Consider the following 18,689-nt stretch of genomic DNA (forward strand, 5'->3'; position numbering starts at 1 on the left):
TTTTAAACAAAATGCAGCAGACCAAAGTTTTGCTGCACTTAGTCTTATTAGAAGCATAGGTTATTCCTCATCTGGAACCCACTCAAGTGGGTTATAAAATTACCTGAAGGGTCCTGCCATCTCTGAAATATTTCCATCTGCTGAAAGGCTTTATTTTGCAAAACAAGGAAACACAGAGGCTGGGACTAGGAGAGACTGAAAGTGATGTTTGGGATGAGAGTTAGAAGAGAAGGAGAATCAAGGAAAGACTGGGAGGATTTGCTTATGGATGTAGGATTGAGTTGGCTTCAAGGAATCTTCCTACTTGTGGAAATGTAGGGAGGCAGCAATTGAAGCATCACCAGGCTGAATTCTGGTCCCAGTGGAGGTATCAGAAATCTTCCTGCTGAATCTGATGGTACTGGAGTTTAGGCTGCTGGGACAAATCTCACATTTCTACCATTTCTTTGTGTCAGATCCTATCTTTGCTTTTAGGATTATCTACAGTATATCCAACTGTAGCCTTCAGAGACCTTTGACTTTATATTCCTGAGGACTGTAGAAAATTCAGGTTTCCCATAACATTATCCTCATCCCAACTGTGAACAAGTTACTACTGCTTCTTATAATTTATTGTCCTTCTCTTCCTGAGTGTCTGTGTGATCCAGCTGTTCACCAGCGCCGCCTTCCAGTGCTTCATTAGCTTTTATGCACAGGGAATTGTTGCAATGGGTAAGTTGACCATGCTAGTTGGAAGAGTAGAAGCCTTTGGAGAATGACTTGCTTCCTCTAGCTGTTGTTAGGGAGTGCACACACACATACCTGTATATGCATATATGTATACATATATAAAATGTTTCAATATAAACTCATTTAGCATTATTCTTATTTAATTTATATTTTAACCCAGTTGTAAACCAAAGTATTACATCTTGTGAAATTATGTCTCTCGAAAATAGGAGGAACCTTTTTAGTTGAGAGCTCTGAAAGATGCTTGCTGACAAAAAAAAGTGAATACGAATAAGCTTGAAGATTTGTGCTGCTGAATCCTGGAGATATGAAGCCTCAGAAGGATTTAAGATTCAGTGGATTAAGTTTGATGGTGGGGAGGCAGTGTGGGTTACCATTTTAAAACACTGTTGTGTTGGGTTTTTTCCCTATGCAATATAACTTGGCATTGGAGGGACTGCTACACAAGCAGAGAGGCATCAGATGGAGATAAGGCACATGGTTAAAGCCAAGTGGGTGACATCAGGTAGTGCTGTTTGTTGTCTTCTGCTCACAGCTCTGGATTGAGCTGAGCTGTCTTCAGCTCTGGACATCTCAGTACCACCTTGTTTAATGACCCTGCAGGGGTTGGTCAGTTGATGGTTTGTGTGAGAGCATTAAGGATGTGACTTGGCAGCATTTCTGCTGCTGGGCTTTTCCAGCAGAATCACTCTGGGGTCCCTGCTGGGCCTGCTGGTCACAAAACCCAGGGCTTTCTGCCCTGCCTCTTGAATTGGGATTCTTTAAGGAAACACAAGGACTTGCCTACCAGAATGCCTCCAGGAAATCCCCTGCAAGGGAAAATGAGGGAGAAATTTAGCTGCAGGTTTGCTGTCAAATGGATCTAATTTTCCTGTTACATGGATCTAAGGTGATTCCACATGTCCCTGCCTGACTCCTTCTTTATATAAATGCAGGGTTTGGATGAATTTTTGTAAACATGTGTAGAAAAGATGGGATTGGCTATCCCAGTGCTGGCACTGCTTCTGCCTGTATCCCTTTTGGTTTGCAATTTCTTGCTGTGGTGTTTAACAAGAGTTGGAGCTGAGAGGTGTTTGTTGAGACCTGAGTTCAGCTGCCACCAACCAGGTGCTCCTGGGCCTTGGCTTTTCAGTGCTGTCACCCTCATAAAGGTGGTGAGCCTCCTGAAGGCTTGGAAATGGCAATGTTTTTCATGGTACTTAACAGTTTTGTTGCAAAATAAGTATGTTCTGGCAAGCCTAGAAATAATGAGAAAATAATCAAACTAGTCTGGGACCTGGAGAGAGAAAAGGCCACAGAAAAAAACACTTATGTATTTTGTGTCTAATGCACAGTTCTAGCAAACAGGCTATTTACTGATGTTTAGAGGTGGTTGTTGTTGGGTTTTTAATGTAACTTCTGTGGAGGTGCATGTTCTTCTGTCCCCAGTGGAAACAAATTAGTTCAAAGGCAAAATCTTGCTGATCCTTCTGGGCCAGGGAGTAATTGCTCTTCCAAGGAATTAGCAAATGCTATGAGCAAATTCACCTCTAACAGCCTCCCACAGGCTGTACTTCATCTTCCTCTCCTGCTCCACCCACACTGGAGTCTTTTATAGAAGGTTACCCAGTGTCCCTCATATTCAGCAGGTCCACCTACCCCTAGTGATTAAGTTCATTTAATACTCCCCAGCAGGATTAATGACACACATGCACCTCACTGTATACCAAGCACTCTGCCAGCCACATGCAGTAAAATTTTTAGATACTAGATCTGGAAAATATAAAAAGACTGTAAGCTAATCTCTTTCTAATTGTAGTCACCAGGTACCACAGGTTGAGTACAAGACCCCTTCTGTGCCAGGTGCTATAGGAATGGGTATGATCATCATCCATCAGCTCAAATTCCTTTGGATTGAGGCATCTTGTAAGCAATGTCATTGCAGATGTGCTTCTCAGGACAGCTGTGAGGAGAACCTGGTCTGATACCAGAAAAAGGAAAAGCATGCTCAGAAGAGGAGAGGTATCTTAGACCAAGCACTGGCTGCTAGTTGAGCAGAAAAGAGCTATTTGATTGAGACAGTGGTCTGCATGGAGAGTTTTGGTCTGAAGTTTGCTTTTGTTTCAGTACTATCTCCTTTACCTATGTTGTTTCTTCTGTTTAAACTTAATAGCCAAGGGGAGGGTGCAGAGAAGATGGAGCCAAACCCTTCTCAGAGGTACAGGATGGAAGGAGCAGCAGCAGTAAGCAGAAGTTTATACAAGGCAGGTTTAGGTTAGGTATTACAGGCTGGTTTTTTTCACCATGAGTATGGCCAAACAGGACTGGAACAGGGTGTCCAGAGAGAGGCTGTGAAATCTCCATACTGGAAATAACCCAGACTTGAGCAGGCATGACCCTGAGTGACCTGCTAGAGGTGAACCCAGCTGCGAGGGGGAGGCAGCTCTGTGACCCATGGTCCTCCCTCCCTCCCTCCCTCCCTCCCTCCCATATTCTGGGCTTCTATGTCACTCACCTGGAGGATAAACTCTTGCCCCACTGCAGGCTACGCTGCATAATGCAGAACTAAAGGATAAAGATTTTTATCCCACCAGTGCATTTCCAGTTATGCTTTTTTTTTACACTTAACAGTTATTAATCTGTTAAATAACATCTTGTCTGCCAGAGTCTGTGGAGAAGTCCAGCTGCTCCCCATGTGTGAGTGCTGTCTCCAGGTCCTTGTTTCCATAAGACTATGGCAAGCTGTATTTTTATCTTTTTTTTTTTTTAGTATTATAATATAAAAATGATCAGCTTTTACAGGCTTCCTAGTTCATATAAGTTAAGCTTTTGAAACATATTCAGGTATCTTTTAAATACTGCTGTGTAAGTTCCTTGTTTAGTCTGACATATTCTGATTTATTATTTTACTGCAGTTATCTAAGGCAGTACTTTAAAAAAACCCAGTGCATTATTGTTTTGCAGACTGTCAGCTATGTTAAGGCTCCAGTTTTATTTAGTTTTTGTCTATGTACTTACCCTCCCTCTCAGATACATGGTTAAATGTTTTCATTATTTTTATATTTCAGTGAAGCTTATTTATTTAAACGTTATCTTTGCAGTCAGACCCAAAACTATTGGCTATGAAACTGTGAAACAATTAGGAATAAAAATGAGGCTCGATTGGTTAGTTCTACTACTGGTTGTAAAGTACAAGAAAGCAGCAGCATAAAAAGGAAAAAAAGTACAATTGAAATTCCTCGGTTGGGGGTGGGGAGCTGGAGAAGGAATCACAAAACTACAGCTGGGAAACTTCTTGGAATTGAGTTTTAACCTGATGATGTTACTTCACTTGTTCCCCATTTGGTCAAGTCCAAAAGCTGTGTCTTGAGACCAGAGGATGATTGTCTGGGTCTGTTCCTTCACCTGCATGTCCAAGGGCATTGGTTTGGTGCAGGAGTTTGTGCTCCCACAATGCTATTTGCTTTGAGTTTAGGTGTCTAAGGAATCTCTAAGGATTACTGTGAAGCCTTTATTTAATACTTCCTTGCATGTCAGTTGGTAACTGAACACAACTCCTGGCTTACCAGAGGTGATGGGGAAGAGGAAAATGCCATTTTGTCCTGGAGGCTGAGAGCTGCAGCCTCCACTCACAAACGCAGGCAGTGCCATCCTCTCACTCACAGCTTTGGTTTTGGCAAGGGGTGGAAAGCCTTGTCACCCCTGCTGTCCCCCTGCCCGTGGGGCTTTTCAGTTGGCTGGAGGCAAGGGGAATCAATCCTAAAGTTTGCTCTGTAAAACACAGGGGTGGTGTTTTGTTCCCACAGCCATCAGCCATCAGCGTGTTCCCATCAGCGTGTGTGTTTGCAGAGCTCTGAGGGATGTTCAGAGAATGATGTATGTGGTGCACAGGCACTTTCTCAAATGGTAGAAGGTTTCTAAAGTCAGGCTTATGCTGTTGGGGGAATCGGCAGGTCTGGATTTAGGATGGAGAGCAGAATTTTGTGATACCCTTTCCTTAAGACTGATTCCTTAAGACTGATTCCTGACTGGAACCATGCGACAGCTTCCATGGTTGTGTTGTCACAGGGCAAGTGGCTGTGGGAAATACTCTGAAGTGAAAAGGGAGTGTTGTCATTCAAATAATGCATGCTTCTTACATGTTTGTGTATGTAAAATTGCTAAAAGGAGAGGCCACGGGGTATGAAAGTAATCCTCAGTGGCAAAACAGGGACTTTTCTGAATAAGCTCTTTAAAAAGCTGAGTTAGGAAGAGAATCACACACAGCTGCATCTTCTTGCAGTAGCAGATTCCACCCCTTGTGCCCTACGCTTGCAGGGAGGGTTAGCAAAAGACAGGAGAACACTGTTTATCAGAGGTTAGCTGACAGAAACAACACAAGCTACTCAGAGTACTGCTTTGGTCTGAAAAGGGAAGAGAATAGATGTGGTTTTTCACCTAGACCTCTGGTATCTTAAACCCTAGGTGAAGCTCCCACGAGCTCTGCCCCGGTTGTCCCCAAAGCTGCCCTCTGCCCCCTCCTTTCCTTGCTCCCACCCCCACCTTTCCTGTACAACACTGTGAATATGACACCAGTAGCTCTTTTTTAATGTTTCCACTCAAACTGCTCAGAGCATGAAACACTGTCCTGCGCTGTCACACGCTGATGCTGTAGCAGAGAGCCCTGTTCAGCTGAACAGGAACCCCCAGACAGGGACCCTGATGATTGAGCACTTCCTTGAGAGCAGTGGAAGAGAATTCTAACAAGAATTAACAACTGAGGTCGCTTTGTGTAGCAATGTGCTCAACAAATTTGATTTTGTAACAAACTAAACTGACAATCAATTTCTAAAATGTAAAAGCCTCTTAGAGGGAATAGTCAAGTATGTCTTCAACAGAGAGTTTTGACCAGGATAACTTATAATAAAGAGCACAGGATTTTTTTTTTTTTCCTTTTCTTGAGTAATCACTCCAGATACCGAGTTGTGTTAAGCAGCAGAAGCTTCACAGGACATTAACTACCTCTCTCTCTTGGAGTGCTGAGGTTACCACACTACACACTCTATCAGCAAAGCTTTCACTTAAAACAGATTTGTTTTCCTTACCTCTGTGTTTAAGAAATGCAGGTCTGCTCTGTAAAGTGACTCTATGAAAATGGCATCTGACAGGAGCAGGGGGAAGGCCTTTGAGGGGCCCTTGTCCCTCTTGGACACCACTTTCTCACTCCGACCCTTGCAGGTTTGCTCTGGGGCTGTGACAGTTCAGGGTGGATTTGTTAATTTTATGTATTCTGCATAAAAGCAAACTGTCTCATGGGCCAAAGGCTGCTGCCAGAGCTGCAAGGCTGCAGGCTCAGCTTCCTGCACTGGGAAATTAATTAATGGTGTGGAAGGTAAAAGAATCTGTCTCCCTCCTGCCTTCAAGGGAGCAGGCTGCAGTCAAAATAAAAAAGCAATAAAACAAAAAACACTTTTATACGTTGCTCATTAGTCAGCAGATCTGACTCTGCAAATTTATATATCTATCTATATATATATATATATACACACAGACAAATACAGAGAGCAGATCTCTCACGTGAAAAGGTGCCATTTTTTTTTTCTAAAGAGTCTCTTTCCAAACTAGAACAGCACTTTAAATAGGTTCCTCTTTAAAAAAAAAAAGGAAAAAGAAAAAAAAAAGGAAAAAATTAAAAAAAAAAAAAGAAAAAAAAAAGAAAAAAAAAAAGAAAACCCCTTTACTGAAGAAATGCACTTTAAATCCTAAGATGAGTATGGCTGTTGCTGGCTCTTTTGTCACAGCTGTACAGGTGGGTGGCTCCTTGTCAGCCAGAGCCCTGGGGGGGAGCGATGTTGCCGGACCCTCGGCCCCGCAGCTCTACCTCCCGCTCCCGCAGCCCTCCCGGCCTGGCACTGCCCATGCCACCAGCTGGAGCTCCCCCACCACCACCACGGCAGCCCTGGCTGCAGCTCAGCCATACTGTAGCACCAACAGGACCCCCCTGCATTGGCCTGTTGGAATCCTTTTGTAATCGGTCAAGAAAAAAACCCACCTTTGCCTGTAAAGAGCATTGGAACCCCATCGGTAGCAGATCAGAAGTTAAACTCAGTGACAAGGCAGCAGCAAAGCCACAGCAAAGTTGTTACTGGGGTCATGGGGTCTTTTTCCATAATGTGGTTATCGAGCTCTAGTCAGTTCAGTATTTTCTTTTTTGTTTGTTTGTTTGTTTTTTAAATCCAAGTTTGTCTGTCCCACATTGATTCTGCTCTGAGCTGGTTTGCAGAGTAACCATTTGTAAGAAAAATTGTGCTGTCACCTTCAACTGTTGACCTACAAATCAAACCTTTCAGAAGGACAGGTGTCCTAACACTCAAGACTTACTTTCACAGTTAAGAAATTTCCTGCTGTACTAATTATTCTTTTTTTTTTTAATTAATTAATTTTATTATTGGTTGCAATCCTTATTTCAAAAAAAAAAAAAAAGTCAGTGTTCACACTAGTCTGCAGTAGGTTGAAGCATGAGCCTACTGTGTGTAACTTGTGGATATCATACTCTTTTAACTGATTTTACAAGCTGTTCCCAAGCCCATCCTCCATCATTCCTTTTCTTTCTCCTCCTCCAGTGGGAACTGGCAGCCAGAAGCCCTTTGGAGGGGCCACTGGTTCCTTGGCCAGTGGCACAACACAGGGAGAGCCAGGGCTGGTGGAGGAGGGACAGGAAGGGTGGTAGGAAAAGCAGAGCTGGGGAAGGGGGAAATAAAAATCAAGGTAGAGGGGACTGTACAATTGCATTGAAAGCAATTTAGCAAAACACACTCTCGTTGGACAGCTTTAAGAACAATGTGAATGAAAACTTAGCAACTTGGGTAGGAATCTTTGAAAATTCTATAAATGTATACTTGAAATTCTGTTTGTATCAAAAAAAAAAAACAAAAAAAAAATCACATTTTCTTCTTTCTTTTAACACTGTGTAAAAGAACATTATGCATGTGAGTGGTTTGAGAATTAAATGGTTTAATACTCAGATCCTTGTCTGTGTCTTTGAGTGGTCTGATGCCAGTTTTCTCGTAGCTGCCCGAGTCAAGTTGGCCACAGTACCAGACTTTGCCACCAAACTTTGGCAACATGGGAGAAGCTGAGTGGGGCCAGGCAGCTTTTCTGGGCATCTTGGATGAGTTCTGTCCTTTTTTCAAGAACTTTGCCTCATCACTTCTGCAAGCTCAGCCCTTTTTTCACTCACTCTGCAGTCACCACCAGCCAAGAGCCTGGTGCTTTTGTGAAGCATTTTGGTTCAGCACCAGGGCAGGGAGACCCAGGCCTTGCCCCCACCATCCTCATTCCCTAACCTCATCTCCACAGCCTCAAGTGAGATGATTGTTTCTGGAGCTGCACAACAAGGTAGCAAAAAGCAGATTAGGGTCCAGCAAGCAAAGACATGGCCATGAGTGCTGGAGTAGGACAGGGAGAGGAAGAGGTGCTTTCTGAAATCATGATTTCCAAAACATTCCCCCTTTTCCTTCAGAGCCCCAGCTTCTGCATTGCATACACAGCTTCCTTCTGAGTTTGTTCCTCCAGGCAAGCACATCAGCACAAAAAGGACAGGATTGTATGTGGATGGGACTGATTGCTCCATCCCAGTGACACATCAAAGCAGGTGACTCTCTGTGTCCAAACCACTCCCTACTCACAACACTGACACAGATGCTCAAACCTACAGGGGAACAGGAGAGATCATCCCGCCAAACCTCTGACTGCTTCCAAACCTAGAGACCAAACATCTCCCACCAGCTCTTCAGCAACCTGGCTCATCTCATGTAACTTCTGCCAAATCAGGGGCTGGTGTTCAGTAGCTCTGCCACCCACCAGACATTCTGCCCAGAGAGGTGTGAAGGTCACTTGGGTTGCTGCTGTTCTGCTGACTTCTGCTGCTGGGACTGGGGGCATGCAGGGAAGGGCCTGTTCACTGAAAAAAGAAAGTTTAAAGTCTAGGAAGTGACTTACTGAAAACTGTCCATTCAGAGATCAGGTTGTTATGTACAGCTCTACAGGTTTTTAATGTACCAGGGGAGCAGAGTTACAGTTTGAGGCCTAGAAGGAAGACTGGATGTAAGAATGACAGTGATGCTGGACTCATGTTAGGGTGCCACAAAAAAAATTCAACTTGGAATGAAGGATGGAGCAAGTGAGGTGCCCTCTGCCCAGGTTTACACAGCAAGGAGGAGCAGTAACAGCCCAGCTGGATACAGTCCCTCCTTGCAGCTTACACCAAACAGTAAAACCAACAGAGCAGCCCAGGCTTTGTGGCAGTACCCTACTGCCTCTTTTCCAGAGGCAGGGAAGGGAGAAATGAGGCCCTGGCAGCCCCTTTAGGAGCAAGGATCAGCTATTCTGCCCATGAAAATAATGGTGTTGAGGGCAGCTTCCCGGATGAAGAGCAAGAAAGGTCTGTTGGCATTGAAGATGACTCTGTTCATGGGGAAGGAACGGCCGGAGATGACGACAGCTGTAGCAGCTGATGCCTCACTGCCTTCTTCATTCACCTGCCAACCAAAAGAGATGGGATTAAAATGTGGGCATGATGCAGGATGCAGAGGGCTCACAGTCATTCCCCAGATTGCTGAGTAAGGAAACACCAACAGAGTTCAGAGGTATTTTTTTCCCTTTTTGTGTTTCATTGTTTTTTTAAACCAGAAAGGAAGACACCTCCAGGTGCAAAACCAAATCTTACCTCAAGGAAGGCTTTGTGGAAAGCCTCAGAAACATACAGGTCTGTACGGCCCTCAGCAATGATACCTGAAACACAAAATGGAGACAGTTCAATATGTTTTTTGACAGAAGGTCAGCAGAGAACACACCTCTGTCCTTCATGGCCTGGCATTCAAGCAGAGGATGTGCCTATCCTAAAACAAGAACCCCCACCAACTGCGATTTATTGCTTAACTCCCACACCCTTAGAACAGGGCAGGGCTGCATGTCCATGGTGGGACTTAACCAGAGTCCACCAAGTGCAGCAGTATCTAAACACTTTCATGTACTCGTTCCTCCTGCTCTGCTGCACTGACTGCCCTGGCACCAGCAAAGTTTTTCTCTACCTCTACCACCCCACCTCCAAATCTGACCTGGGAGCCTGGCGTTTTCTGGACTGAAGAGATCTTCCAGTCCCATTTTTCTCAGCTTTTCCTTGACACTGAAGCTGTCCTCCACACGGAAGCGAGGGAGGTACACAAAGAGGGAAAGCTCCCTCATGGAGTCAATCCAGCCCTGCAGCTTCTCTGATGTCAGGTCTCGCTCCACGTCCACCAGTGGGGTCCCAACATTGGGCAGGACCAGCACCATTGTGATATCATCCCCCTTGTAAGGCAACTCCAGCACCTGGACTTTGTCCTGAGGGATGGATGCATAATGGAATTTGGACTCCTGGTACATAACTGGGACCTGGCAGATCTCACCATTTGCTTTTTGAAAGGAATCCAGTTTTGTGTTTGGAGCTGGGAACTGTGATTTCCAGTGACCCTAAAAAGAAGATGGAGAAGACGGAGGCAAACATGAGCATCATTTTTCTCCCAGGGAAACGTGCTGCTCCCCTAGATTTTTTTAGCTATACCTTAAAATAAATGGTGTTGACCAGGATCAAGACAGTGAGATCGTCAATACCTCCTTCTGGGATCACTTCTGTAATGCGTTTCTCTGTCTTATTAGCCACCCAGTCATTAATAATCTTCCTGGAAAGCTCTGGCTTCTCCTGAAGGAAAATACCAAAATAGGTTAAGTCAAGGGTTTTAAACACCTCTTTATCCCTTCTCCAGGAGACATGTAAACTCAGTGCTCAGGGGAGACACAGAGCCACGGACTGCCCATGGGCAGGAGAGAGGGATGCAGCAAAACCAGAAGGACAGGAGGGGGAAAACACAAAACACAAACAAACAAAACCAAAACAAAATAAAAACAAAAAAAGGAAAAAAGAAAAAAATCCCCAGTGGTTCCCACTCACTTTGAAGTTCAAGGGCCAGAGTTTTGCTCCATAAACTATTTCACTAATGTTCTGGTAAGTTTCGTTGAAGACCAAGGATTTCTCCCCGAAGAGGCGGTTGGCTGACACCAGCTCTGAGGATTTGTTGGCTTTCTTGTACAGGCGGCAGTTCAGCTTAGCAAAGAAGAAGTGGATTTGATCAGAGGTCTTCTCTGAAATCGTGTCAAATCGAAAGACCTGGAGGAACCAAACAGGAAGAAGGGATCCATGAGCAGGTTCTTGTGCTCCCGGGCTGCACAGGAAGATGTGATGTAGCCTTTACCCAAAAATGATGGAGCAGAGAAATATGCAGGACCTCGGAACTTCACCCTCCGTGTTTGATTTGGAACCCAAATCTACATAAAGGGAATCAGCTCCAAGACCCTGTTTTGGAGGTCAAGGTGCAGGATGAAACACTGCTCAGTATGCAGGGGCACTGCTCCTCTTTCTAACCCCAGCTTCTTTGCTTTCCATGCTTTGCCTTTGACTGGTCTCAGCTTCTGACTCTCTTTCATCCAGCCTCTTACCCACCCTTGCTTGCTGAAGTTCCTTCCCTGGAATATTAGCAGGGCTCCTGCCTGGATCTGCCTATTCCTCTGCCTCTCTTCCCCACCCACTTCTGTTAAGCTGTCAGAGGAAGCTGCATTATTTTGTACATGTGTGCCTCAAATGTGGGCATGGCTTAGCTGGAGTCTTTACGTGGTCATGCAGAAGACACACGAAGGTCTTGGAGATATTTTTCTCTGTGCACTCTGACCCCTGTCAGGGAACAGATCCTACCCTGGCTTAGGAGCCATGAAGCTTTCCCCAGTGCTGTTAAACTTAACAGATTTTACTCAATGTGTTCCCAGCCCCCCCTATCACACCCTAGTGAGAGCCTCACACAAGGTGAGCAGCAACATCATCCTGCCAGGAACCAGCTCTTGGGTCAATGCAGGGCACAAAAGGACACACAAGGTTCCTGCTAAACCTTTCTCTGATGACATCAAAGGCTGCTCCTTCCTAGGAACAACTCCCATGGCCTGTTGAGTCATTCTGGTACATCTTCATCTATTTTTGCAGGGAATGAGACTACATAGCAATCATTTTGAGAGCAGATTTCTGCAGCACAGTGAATTTTTTCTTAGCTGCCTGCTGGAAGGAAAGTTATGATTTGTCTATTACTATCCAACCTATTTTCTGTGCTTTAAGGCACAGAAAATCCCACAGCAAGTTGCTCCACACAAACATCCAGAACCTCTGGTATGGTTTCCTACATGTTAAAGGAGGGGGGTTACTGGTGCTTTCATAAGGAAAAGGGGGAATTTGGAGCACAGCATCCCAGATAGCTCAGAGGAAAGAAGGGAAGGGCTGCCCAGAGGGAAAGCCATAAGTGAAGAGTCTGGAGATGTGCAGGTGACCCCATTATTACTTCAGAGGACAGCAGCAGCAGGGATGAGTGGAGCAGTTTCATTCACACCTCCAAGGAAGTGAGGCAAGGAGAAAGGCACCTCTGAGATGTAGCCTCGCATCTGCAAGGAAGATCCAGGCAGCACCAAAAACCTCAAGAAGCAGAAAAAGTGCCCTTACATCTGGGTCAGACAGCAAGAAGGGTGCTTAGACAGTGGCATGTTTGCCCAGTCTGTGAGAAACAAACTGTTCCCACTCCCTTCCCTCACCTCCCAAATGGGCTTCCTTTCTTCCAGATGAAACTTAACCTCTAAAACCCAGGATCCAAACAGGGAGTCAGAGGAAAGAGCTGGGCTCTAAACAAATCCAGAGACAAGCAGCCTGGTACATCCCTCCCGAGGGGCTTGTTTAAATAAAAATTTCCCTTCCCAAGCCAAGGATCCATCCTGACCTGGTTGGTCACCATCACCTTTGCTTTCTTTCTGACCCTTTCTGACAGCTACAGGAAAAGGCTGAGCAGACATCACTCACCTCCATGAGCTGCTGCAGAGTGCTACCACAAGCCCCAAGCTTGGTCATGGCAAAGGCTGTAGAAATGCTGAGGGGGGACATGAAAATGTTTTCCCCATTGTCCTTGGAATCAGCCAGGTACTTGTAGAAGACAACAGCAAAGCGTGAATTAGCCCTGGAGAGCTCCCAGACCCGGGGGTTGGTAGAGCCTGGGAGTTTCCCCTTCCCTGATTCTTGCCCCTCTCCTTCCTGGGGCTTCTTCTCGGGGTTGCGGTAGATGCAGATGGGATTCACGGGGATGTCCCGGGGTTTTGCTGTGCAGATGTCATCCACAAGGTAGTGTTCAGGGGCACCCAGACCCCAGACACTGAAGAGACACAGCACAAAAAGATGCATTGTCCTGGAACCAGAGAGACAGAGTTTAGACAAACTCACCTGCCCCAAAAACCCACACAAGCCCACGGGCCCCGTTTCAGCCAATATAATGAGTGACCCCCTGGTTGTTCCCAGTTGTCCATCTGTCCTGGAGCTGCAGGATGAGCCAGAAGGACAGACAGGTACCACCAGCAGGACAAGAGAGCCTCTGAGCACAAAGCACCTTTAGAAACAATATTCTGCTTGCCTAGAGCCCTGGGTACCCTATTCTAAGCAGCGGGCTCAACCCTGACAAGTTTGTACAAAAATGTAGGAATTGGAACTTCTGAGAGTCCCTTCCTTGACCACCAGCCAAGATGGTTGCCCTGAAAGGACCCTGCCCATGCTGCATTTCCCTATGTTGCCTGTGTCAAGAGCCAGCACAGAAGCCACCAAAGCCACCCAGCTGCAGCCCAGGCACATTTATGCTTCAGTACAAATCTTCCTCATAGGGAAAATCCCCAGGCAACACCCCAAGCTCCACAGACCAGTTGGCCTTAGGATGTTTGTGACCGTTTCCTTCCCCCTTTTCCAGGGGGAAGCTCCTGGCTTCCCTGGTCTCTTTTCTGCCTTCCCCCATCCTCTTCAATTCCTGTGTGGGCTTTCAGGCTTTAAGGTGTGTTCCAGGCAACACTACAGGCAGAGAAGAGAGGTGATAAGGAAAGGGTCTCCAGGGTAGTCAATCCCTCCTTGCACTGAGATTTATAACCCCTCAAAAGCATGGTTTTTAAGTGTGTATGGTGTAGGTGATGCATCTCTTAAGTGGTCCTAAGTTTTCACCATCTCAATGAAAAACTGACTGTCCCTGGTGCCAGAGGAGGGGAGGGTCATGTTCATAACCCTGTTCCAGCAAAAGCAGGCCTCTGAGAAACTCCCAGAAAGGCAGGGATAATTCCTATTTCCCACCTTTGCTGAAAGCAGATCTGCATAGCCTACCAGCTGTCTGAGGGCCAACAAAAGTGGCATTCCTGCAGGCTGCAGGTTTGAGATGCCCTTTACATGACTCTGTGTGGGATTTGTTCACACACACCATGGGAGGAAGCTCAGAGACTGCAGCCACACCAGCCCAAGAAACAACCACTGGAGAGGGCTGGCAGCCTGCCCAGGACTCGCTCACCATGGAAGACTTTTTTCCAAGAGATGTCTAACTTGGGAAATCCTCTGCTAGCTCCAGTGCCACAGCTCCCAAGCCCTGTCTCCTAAGTAACTAAATTAAAGATCAGCTGCGTTTAGTGCTGGTGACCTCCATGGCTGGGGTCTTGGCAGCACTGGGGGGCCAGTACCTATAGGGAGGAAAATGGGAGCAGCTTAAGGGCTGATCTGGAATGCAGGAGACCTCTGGGTTCTTTCACAACTCCCTGGGCTCTTGGGCAACGAAATCATCTTGGCTCCAGTTCCTTCAAAGCAGAAATTACCTCATTTGGCACCAAGACCCTGTTGAGCCCATAGGGGCCTTCTCTAGCATGTGCTAATGGCACAGCAGCAAGTACTGCAAGAAAACATGCTAAAGAAGATGGACTTGCTCAGGCCATGGCCACCACTCTTGGTGACAACAACAAGCAGATTATCTTCCAAAAGGTTTAGGATAGATGCAGCACCACAAAAGGTAAAAGAAAAAAAAAAATTTAAAAGGGGAGGGAAGTCAACCAAATACAGATACAAAAAGCACCATCCAGGGCAGGAGGGCAAGAGAAAGGAATACTCTTCAGATAATTGGAATTACTCCAGGGAGCACTGCTCTTCCCAACCTTTCACTCCTACAGGAAAAATCAGCAACAAGCCAGGCACACTCCTGTGCTCTGCATCCCCAGGGCCAGGACCAGAGTGTCCCTTTCCTGTTTGCCAGCAGCACTTCTAACCCCAGCTCGGTTCTCGCTGGCACAAGAGCTGCTGGTGCCACTGCAAAGAGGGCAATGTCACTGCAGTCCCTGCCCTGTCACCTCCACCATGCTGTTCTGCCTGTACAAGCACGACTGCCTGTTCCTGATAAGAGAGAGGCAGATTGTGTTCTCCACCATCAGACAGTGCTACTCAATCTGGCATCTAAAACCCAAAGCATAAGAGTTGGGGAGAGCGCCTCCTCTTCACCCTGTCCTGGTTAAATGGGAAACACCCCTTGTTTCAACTCCACGGGAAAGTCCTGACTCCATCAACTCAAGAGGAGATAGAGGACTTCATAGTGAGTCCAGAGGAGGCCATGGATATGATCCAGGGGCTGAAGAACCTCTCCCATAATGACAACAAGCTGAAAATAAATCAGTTGTTCAGCCTGGAGAACAGAAGAAGCCTCTGGGGAGAACTTAGAAGCATCCTCCAAGTACCTGAAGGGGCTACAGGAAAGCTAGGAGAGACTTTTTACAAGGGAATGGAGTGATAGGACAAGGGGGAATTGTTTCAAGCTGAAGAAGGGGAGATTTAGATGAGAGATTGGAAAGAAAATCTTCCCTGTGAGGGTGCCTGCCTGGGCAGGTTGCAAGATAACCCTTGCTATTTCTGAGGCCAGCTTTTTGCTGTATCCCTTGGCCAAACCCCACTCCTCCTCCCTCACAGCTCTGAATACCTTTTGTCAGCTTTTATTCTGCAAGGACCCCAAAAAGTATTACTGCAACATCACTGCCTGAAAGGGGTCACTGGCAAGGAGGAATGTAACAATTAGGAAGGACTCTTTTCCTCTGCTTCACCTCTGTGAGAGCCACAGCAAAAGGTTGCTGATTCAGCTCAAAATCAGAAGGCTCTGGGCATCCACACCAGCTGTGGAAAGCACCTGGGCAGAGCCCATCTCTATCCCCCTGTCTCCCATCATTGTGCAAAAGGACAACTTGCTGAGCTTGTCCTCCAGCAATTCCTCCTCCACCCCACTGACCCTCCTGGTGCCACCCCCTGTGATTCCAACTCCCCCCAGCACCCATCCAATTTGCTGAAGAACCCGAGCAAGCATAAAGTAGCTTTGAGACTGACTTAGGGTCTTGAGAAGAAAAGCCTTCTCTGCCTTCCAACTTCCAAAAAGAGTACAAAGCACAGCAGCAGTGCTTTTACAGCCAGGAAAGAGATCACTTGGGACAACCAGAGCTTTTAAATTGCTCTCCACTACATCCCAAGCACTATTCTCTGCATGGCAAAGCATTGCTACAGGAGAGGCAAGCATGATCCTTCAGTCAGCTGTAAAGCCTTGGTGAGAGCTGGGATGGGAGAGCCCTCTCAAAATGGCTCCTTGGGTCCATGCCCAGAGTGAAAAAACACTGTATTAGCAGCTAAAATCCATGGGCTAATGAAAGGGAAAAGACCCTGTGACAAAGAATTAATTAACAATGAAAGATTAGGGGAATTGGTTTCTCTTACCTGCCCCTGTACCTCCAGCCTTCTGCTTTTAGGATTTAAATGCAAATTGTGATGAAGACAGGCAGTGTTGCTTGAGCCCAAATCAGTTTCCCCACTGGGTTTCTGTGCTCAGGCAGAGCTGAGAGAAAAGCAGGGGAGGGTGGGAGGGCAATGGGATGCTGAGGCCAAAGGCTGATGACCAGTTGCAGAAGGTTAAACAAAGAGCAAAAAAAAAAAGAGCAATGTTTAGTTTGAAAGAGGTTTTAAAGTTCAATCTGACAAGGGAAAGTTTGACCACCTGCCCCACTCAAGTGCCAGATCCCTTCAGTTCTTGCCAATAGAAAATTAACTGCTCATACCATGAAAAAAAAAATCCCCAAATGCTCAAAGAGTTCAAATAACAATATGATGCTCAAAGATATTGGTAAATCTCTTTAGTATCGTGCTACTCAGCAAAATGTTTCCCTCTGCCCCAAGCCCTGTCAGTCCCCATTCCCAAAGAAACAAGCACAAGTTGGGAGAAACTGCCAAAACTGAAACTGTCCCTGCTTAACTACATTCCCCTTTCTGGAAAGCTGAGGATTTAAAAAACACCTCCCCATGAACTGAGAACAAGTCTGAGCAACAGTTTCATATCCAGGATGCAGCTGCTCTGCAAATTCAACAGCATTGCCTCCTGAACATCAAAACCCAGAAGCTGACTGGCTTCATGTGTACTAGAGCTGCCCTGTTACTGGCCTCCAGTAAGGGCCCAGTTCTTACTGGAAAATGCTGCTGTGAACTGGTTTGGGGTAAAGTAAAAAAAAATAAATTTAGGGCTAGAATTAAATGGGGCAGAGATTACAGAAATAAATGTATGTGGAAGAAAGGATTACATGCTCTGGACCCAACTTTGCTTTTGTAGGTTTCTCTCCATAGCCTAAGAAACACATTTCCCACTCTTGGAAATTGCTTTTAGCCAGCCAAGTACCACTCATCAGTTCTATCATCAGGAGCATCTTCAAAAACAGCACAAAGGGTACACAATCCCCTCTCCACACTGCCCAGCAGCATGCAGTGTCTGCTCCTCAGAACTTCTGTCTGACCACACATCAGGCCAGACCTAACTCAGCAAGTGAGCTGCAGGTCAGCTCTTTGTCACCTGCTACAGGAGGTAAAATGTCCCCTACGAGAAGGACTCGAGCCCCATACCTTGTAGCTTCAGGTGGTCAGTGGTTTAGTTTTCCAGTGCAACTCAAACGCTTGCAGCTCCCATGGTCTTTGGGGTGAATCAGGGATTCTCCACAGCCAGCAGAGAGCACAGCAGGCAGACATCCAAGCCCAGGTTTCCATTCAGCCAACACTTAGGAGGTAATTTAATGCAGTAAAAACAAAGGCAAACACTGCTGGCATTTTGCTCATCCCCTATACCTCAAGCTGATGTGAATGAACTCTCCCCAGTGTGTACACTGGTATTGCAGCTGCAGGCTCCCTTCACAGCACTCGAGAGGCCAAATGCTGAAAACCAAAAGTGGAAATGTTTTCTTTGAAGATGGTGGTGGCCCTGTTAACAGTGAGGTTCATTCCAAAATTGACACTGAAGGGTCTGCAAGTTCCCCCAACCTTTTGATTGGCTGATAAAAAGAGGTGAGTGCAGTACATATTGGGCGATTTATTGCCAGTTGAGCTCAAGGGAACTGCCCAGCAAGCCTGAGTAGAGCTGTACTAAGGAACCATCCCAAAATCTGAGTGTGCTAGGATGGATCATTAGCTGCCTTCTTTGCTCTGGTGGAGGGAGAGGTTTTCACTGTTGAGTTTTATGTTGACACACGTGGAGAAAAACTCACAGACCCACAGAGTGAGATGGGGTCAAAAAAATCCCACATTCTGGGCTAGACTTAAGCAGCTCCCTTCTCTGCCAGTACTCGTGCACAAAGGGAAAAATATAATCTCCAGCAGCTACCATCCACTGCAACCATCCTCCCCTTGTTCCCACACACACACAAAAAAATTAAAAATTCAAGCTTCCCCAAAGCTTTCCTGATTCAAAGCAGACACCACCCCCTTACAAAGGAATCCAAGTCTCCACAAAACTTCCAATTTTCTTTAAAACCCAACCACTGCAAAGAAACACAGCTTTTTTCTTCCCAAGTACCTGAGCACCTGGGACCCTCAAATTAGTGGGAAAGGGAAAGTATAATGAACAGAAACATCTGGTTTTCTGCTGGGTTCCTAAGTACAATTCCCTTGATAAGAACTGGATGTTTCAAGGGATCAAGGAAGCACAACTGTGTGGATGTGTGAAGAGGCCAAACCATTAGCAGTGATGGACTTCTGTCCTGCAAAGCACACACCTCAGAGAAGATCCAGGGTGCTTCTGCTC

The 18,689-nt window shown here is 46.1% G+C and overlaps 1 protein-coding gene across 1 annotated transcript; it reads right to left on the reverse strand.

Annotated features, from left to right (window-relative positions):
• Nucleotides 1-8,714: 8,714 nt before the first annotated feature.
• Nucleotides 8,715-16,870, reverse strand: SERPINC1 (serpin family C member 1). The gene is made up of 7 exons (XM_071751103.1): nt 16,349-16,870; nt 12,617-12,995; nt 10,679-10,894; nt 10,292-10,429; nt 9,807-10,200; nt 9,416-9,480; nt 8,715-9,227 (listed from the first exon to the last, which is right to left on the reverse strand). Exons 2-7 carry the CDS (start codon nt 12,989-12,991, stop codon nt 9,054-9,056), a joined length of 1,362 nt encoding a protein of 453 aa, XP_071607204.1. The 5' UTR covers nt 12,992-12,995; nt 16,349-16,870; the 3' UTR covers nt 8,715-9,053.
• Nucleotides 16,871-18,689: the final 1,819 nt, after the last annotated feature.

This window comes from Heliangelus exortis, chromosome 8 (assembly GCF_036169615.1).
Source record: "Heliangelus exortis chromosome 8, bHelExo1.hap1, whole genome shotgun sequence".
Classification (NCBI taxonomy): Eukaryota; Metazoa; Chordata; class Aves; order Apodiformes; family Trochilidae; genus Heliangelus; species Heliangelus exortis.

Bases quoted from the DNA above. Each gene is read 5' to 3' on its own strand.
- SERPINC1 (XM_071751103.1), bottom strand. From the start codon at position 12,991: ATGCATCTTTTTGTGCTGTGTCTCTTCAGTGTCTGGGGTCTGGGTGCC. The intron at 9,481-9,806 runs GTCAGATTTGGA...TTTGTGTTTCAG, and splicing joins AGAAAACGCCAGGCTCCCAG to GTATCATTGCTGAGGGCCGT. The intron at 9,228-9,415 runs GTAAGATTTGGT...TTTGGTTGGCAG, and splicing joins TCCACAAAGCCTTCCTTGAG to GTGAATGAAGAAGGCAGTGA.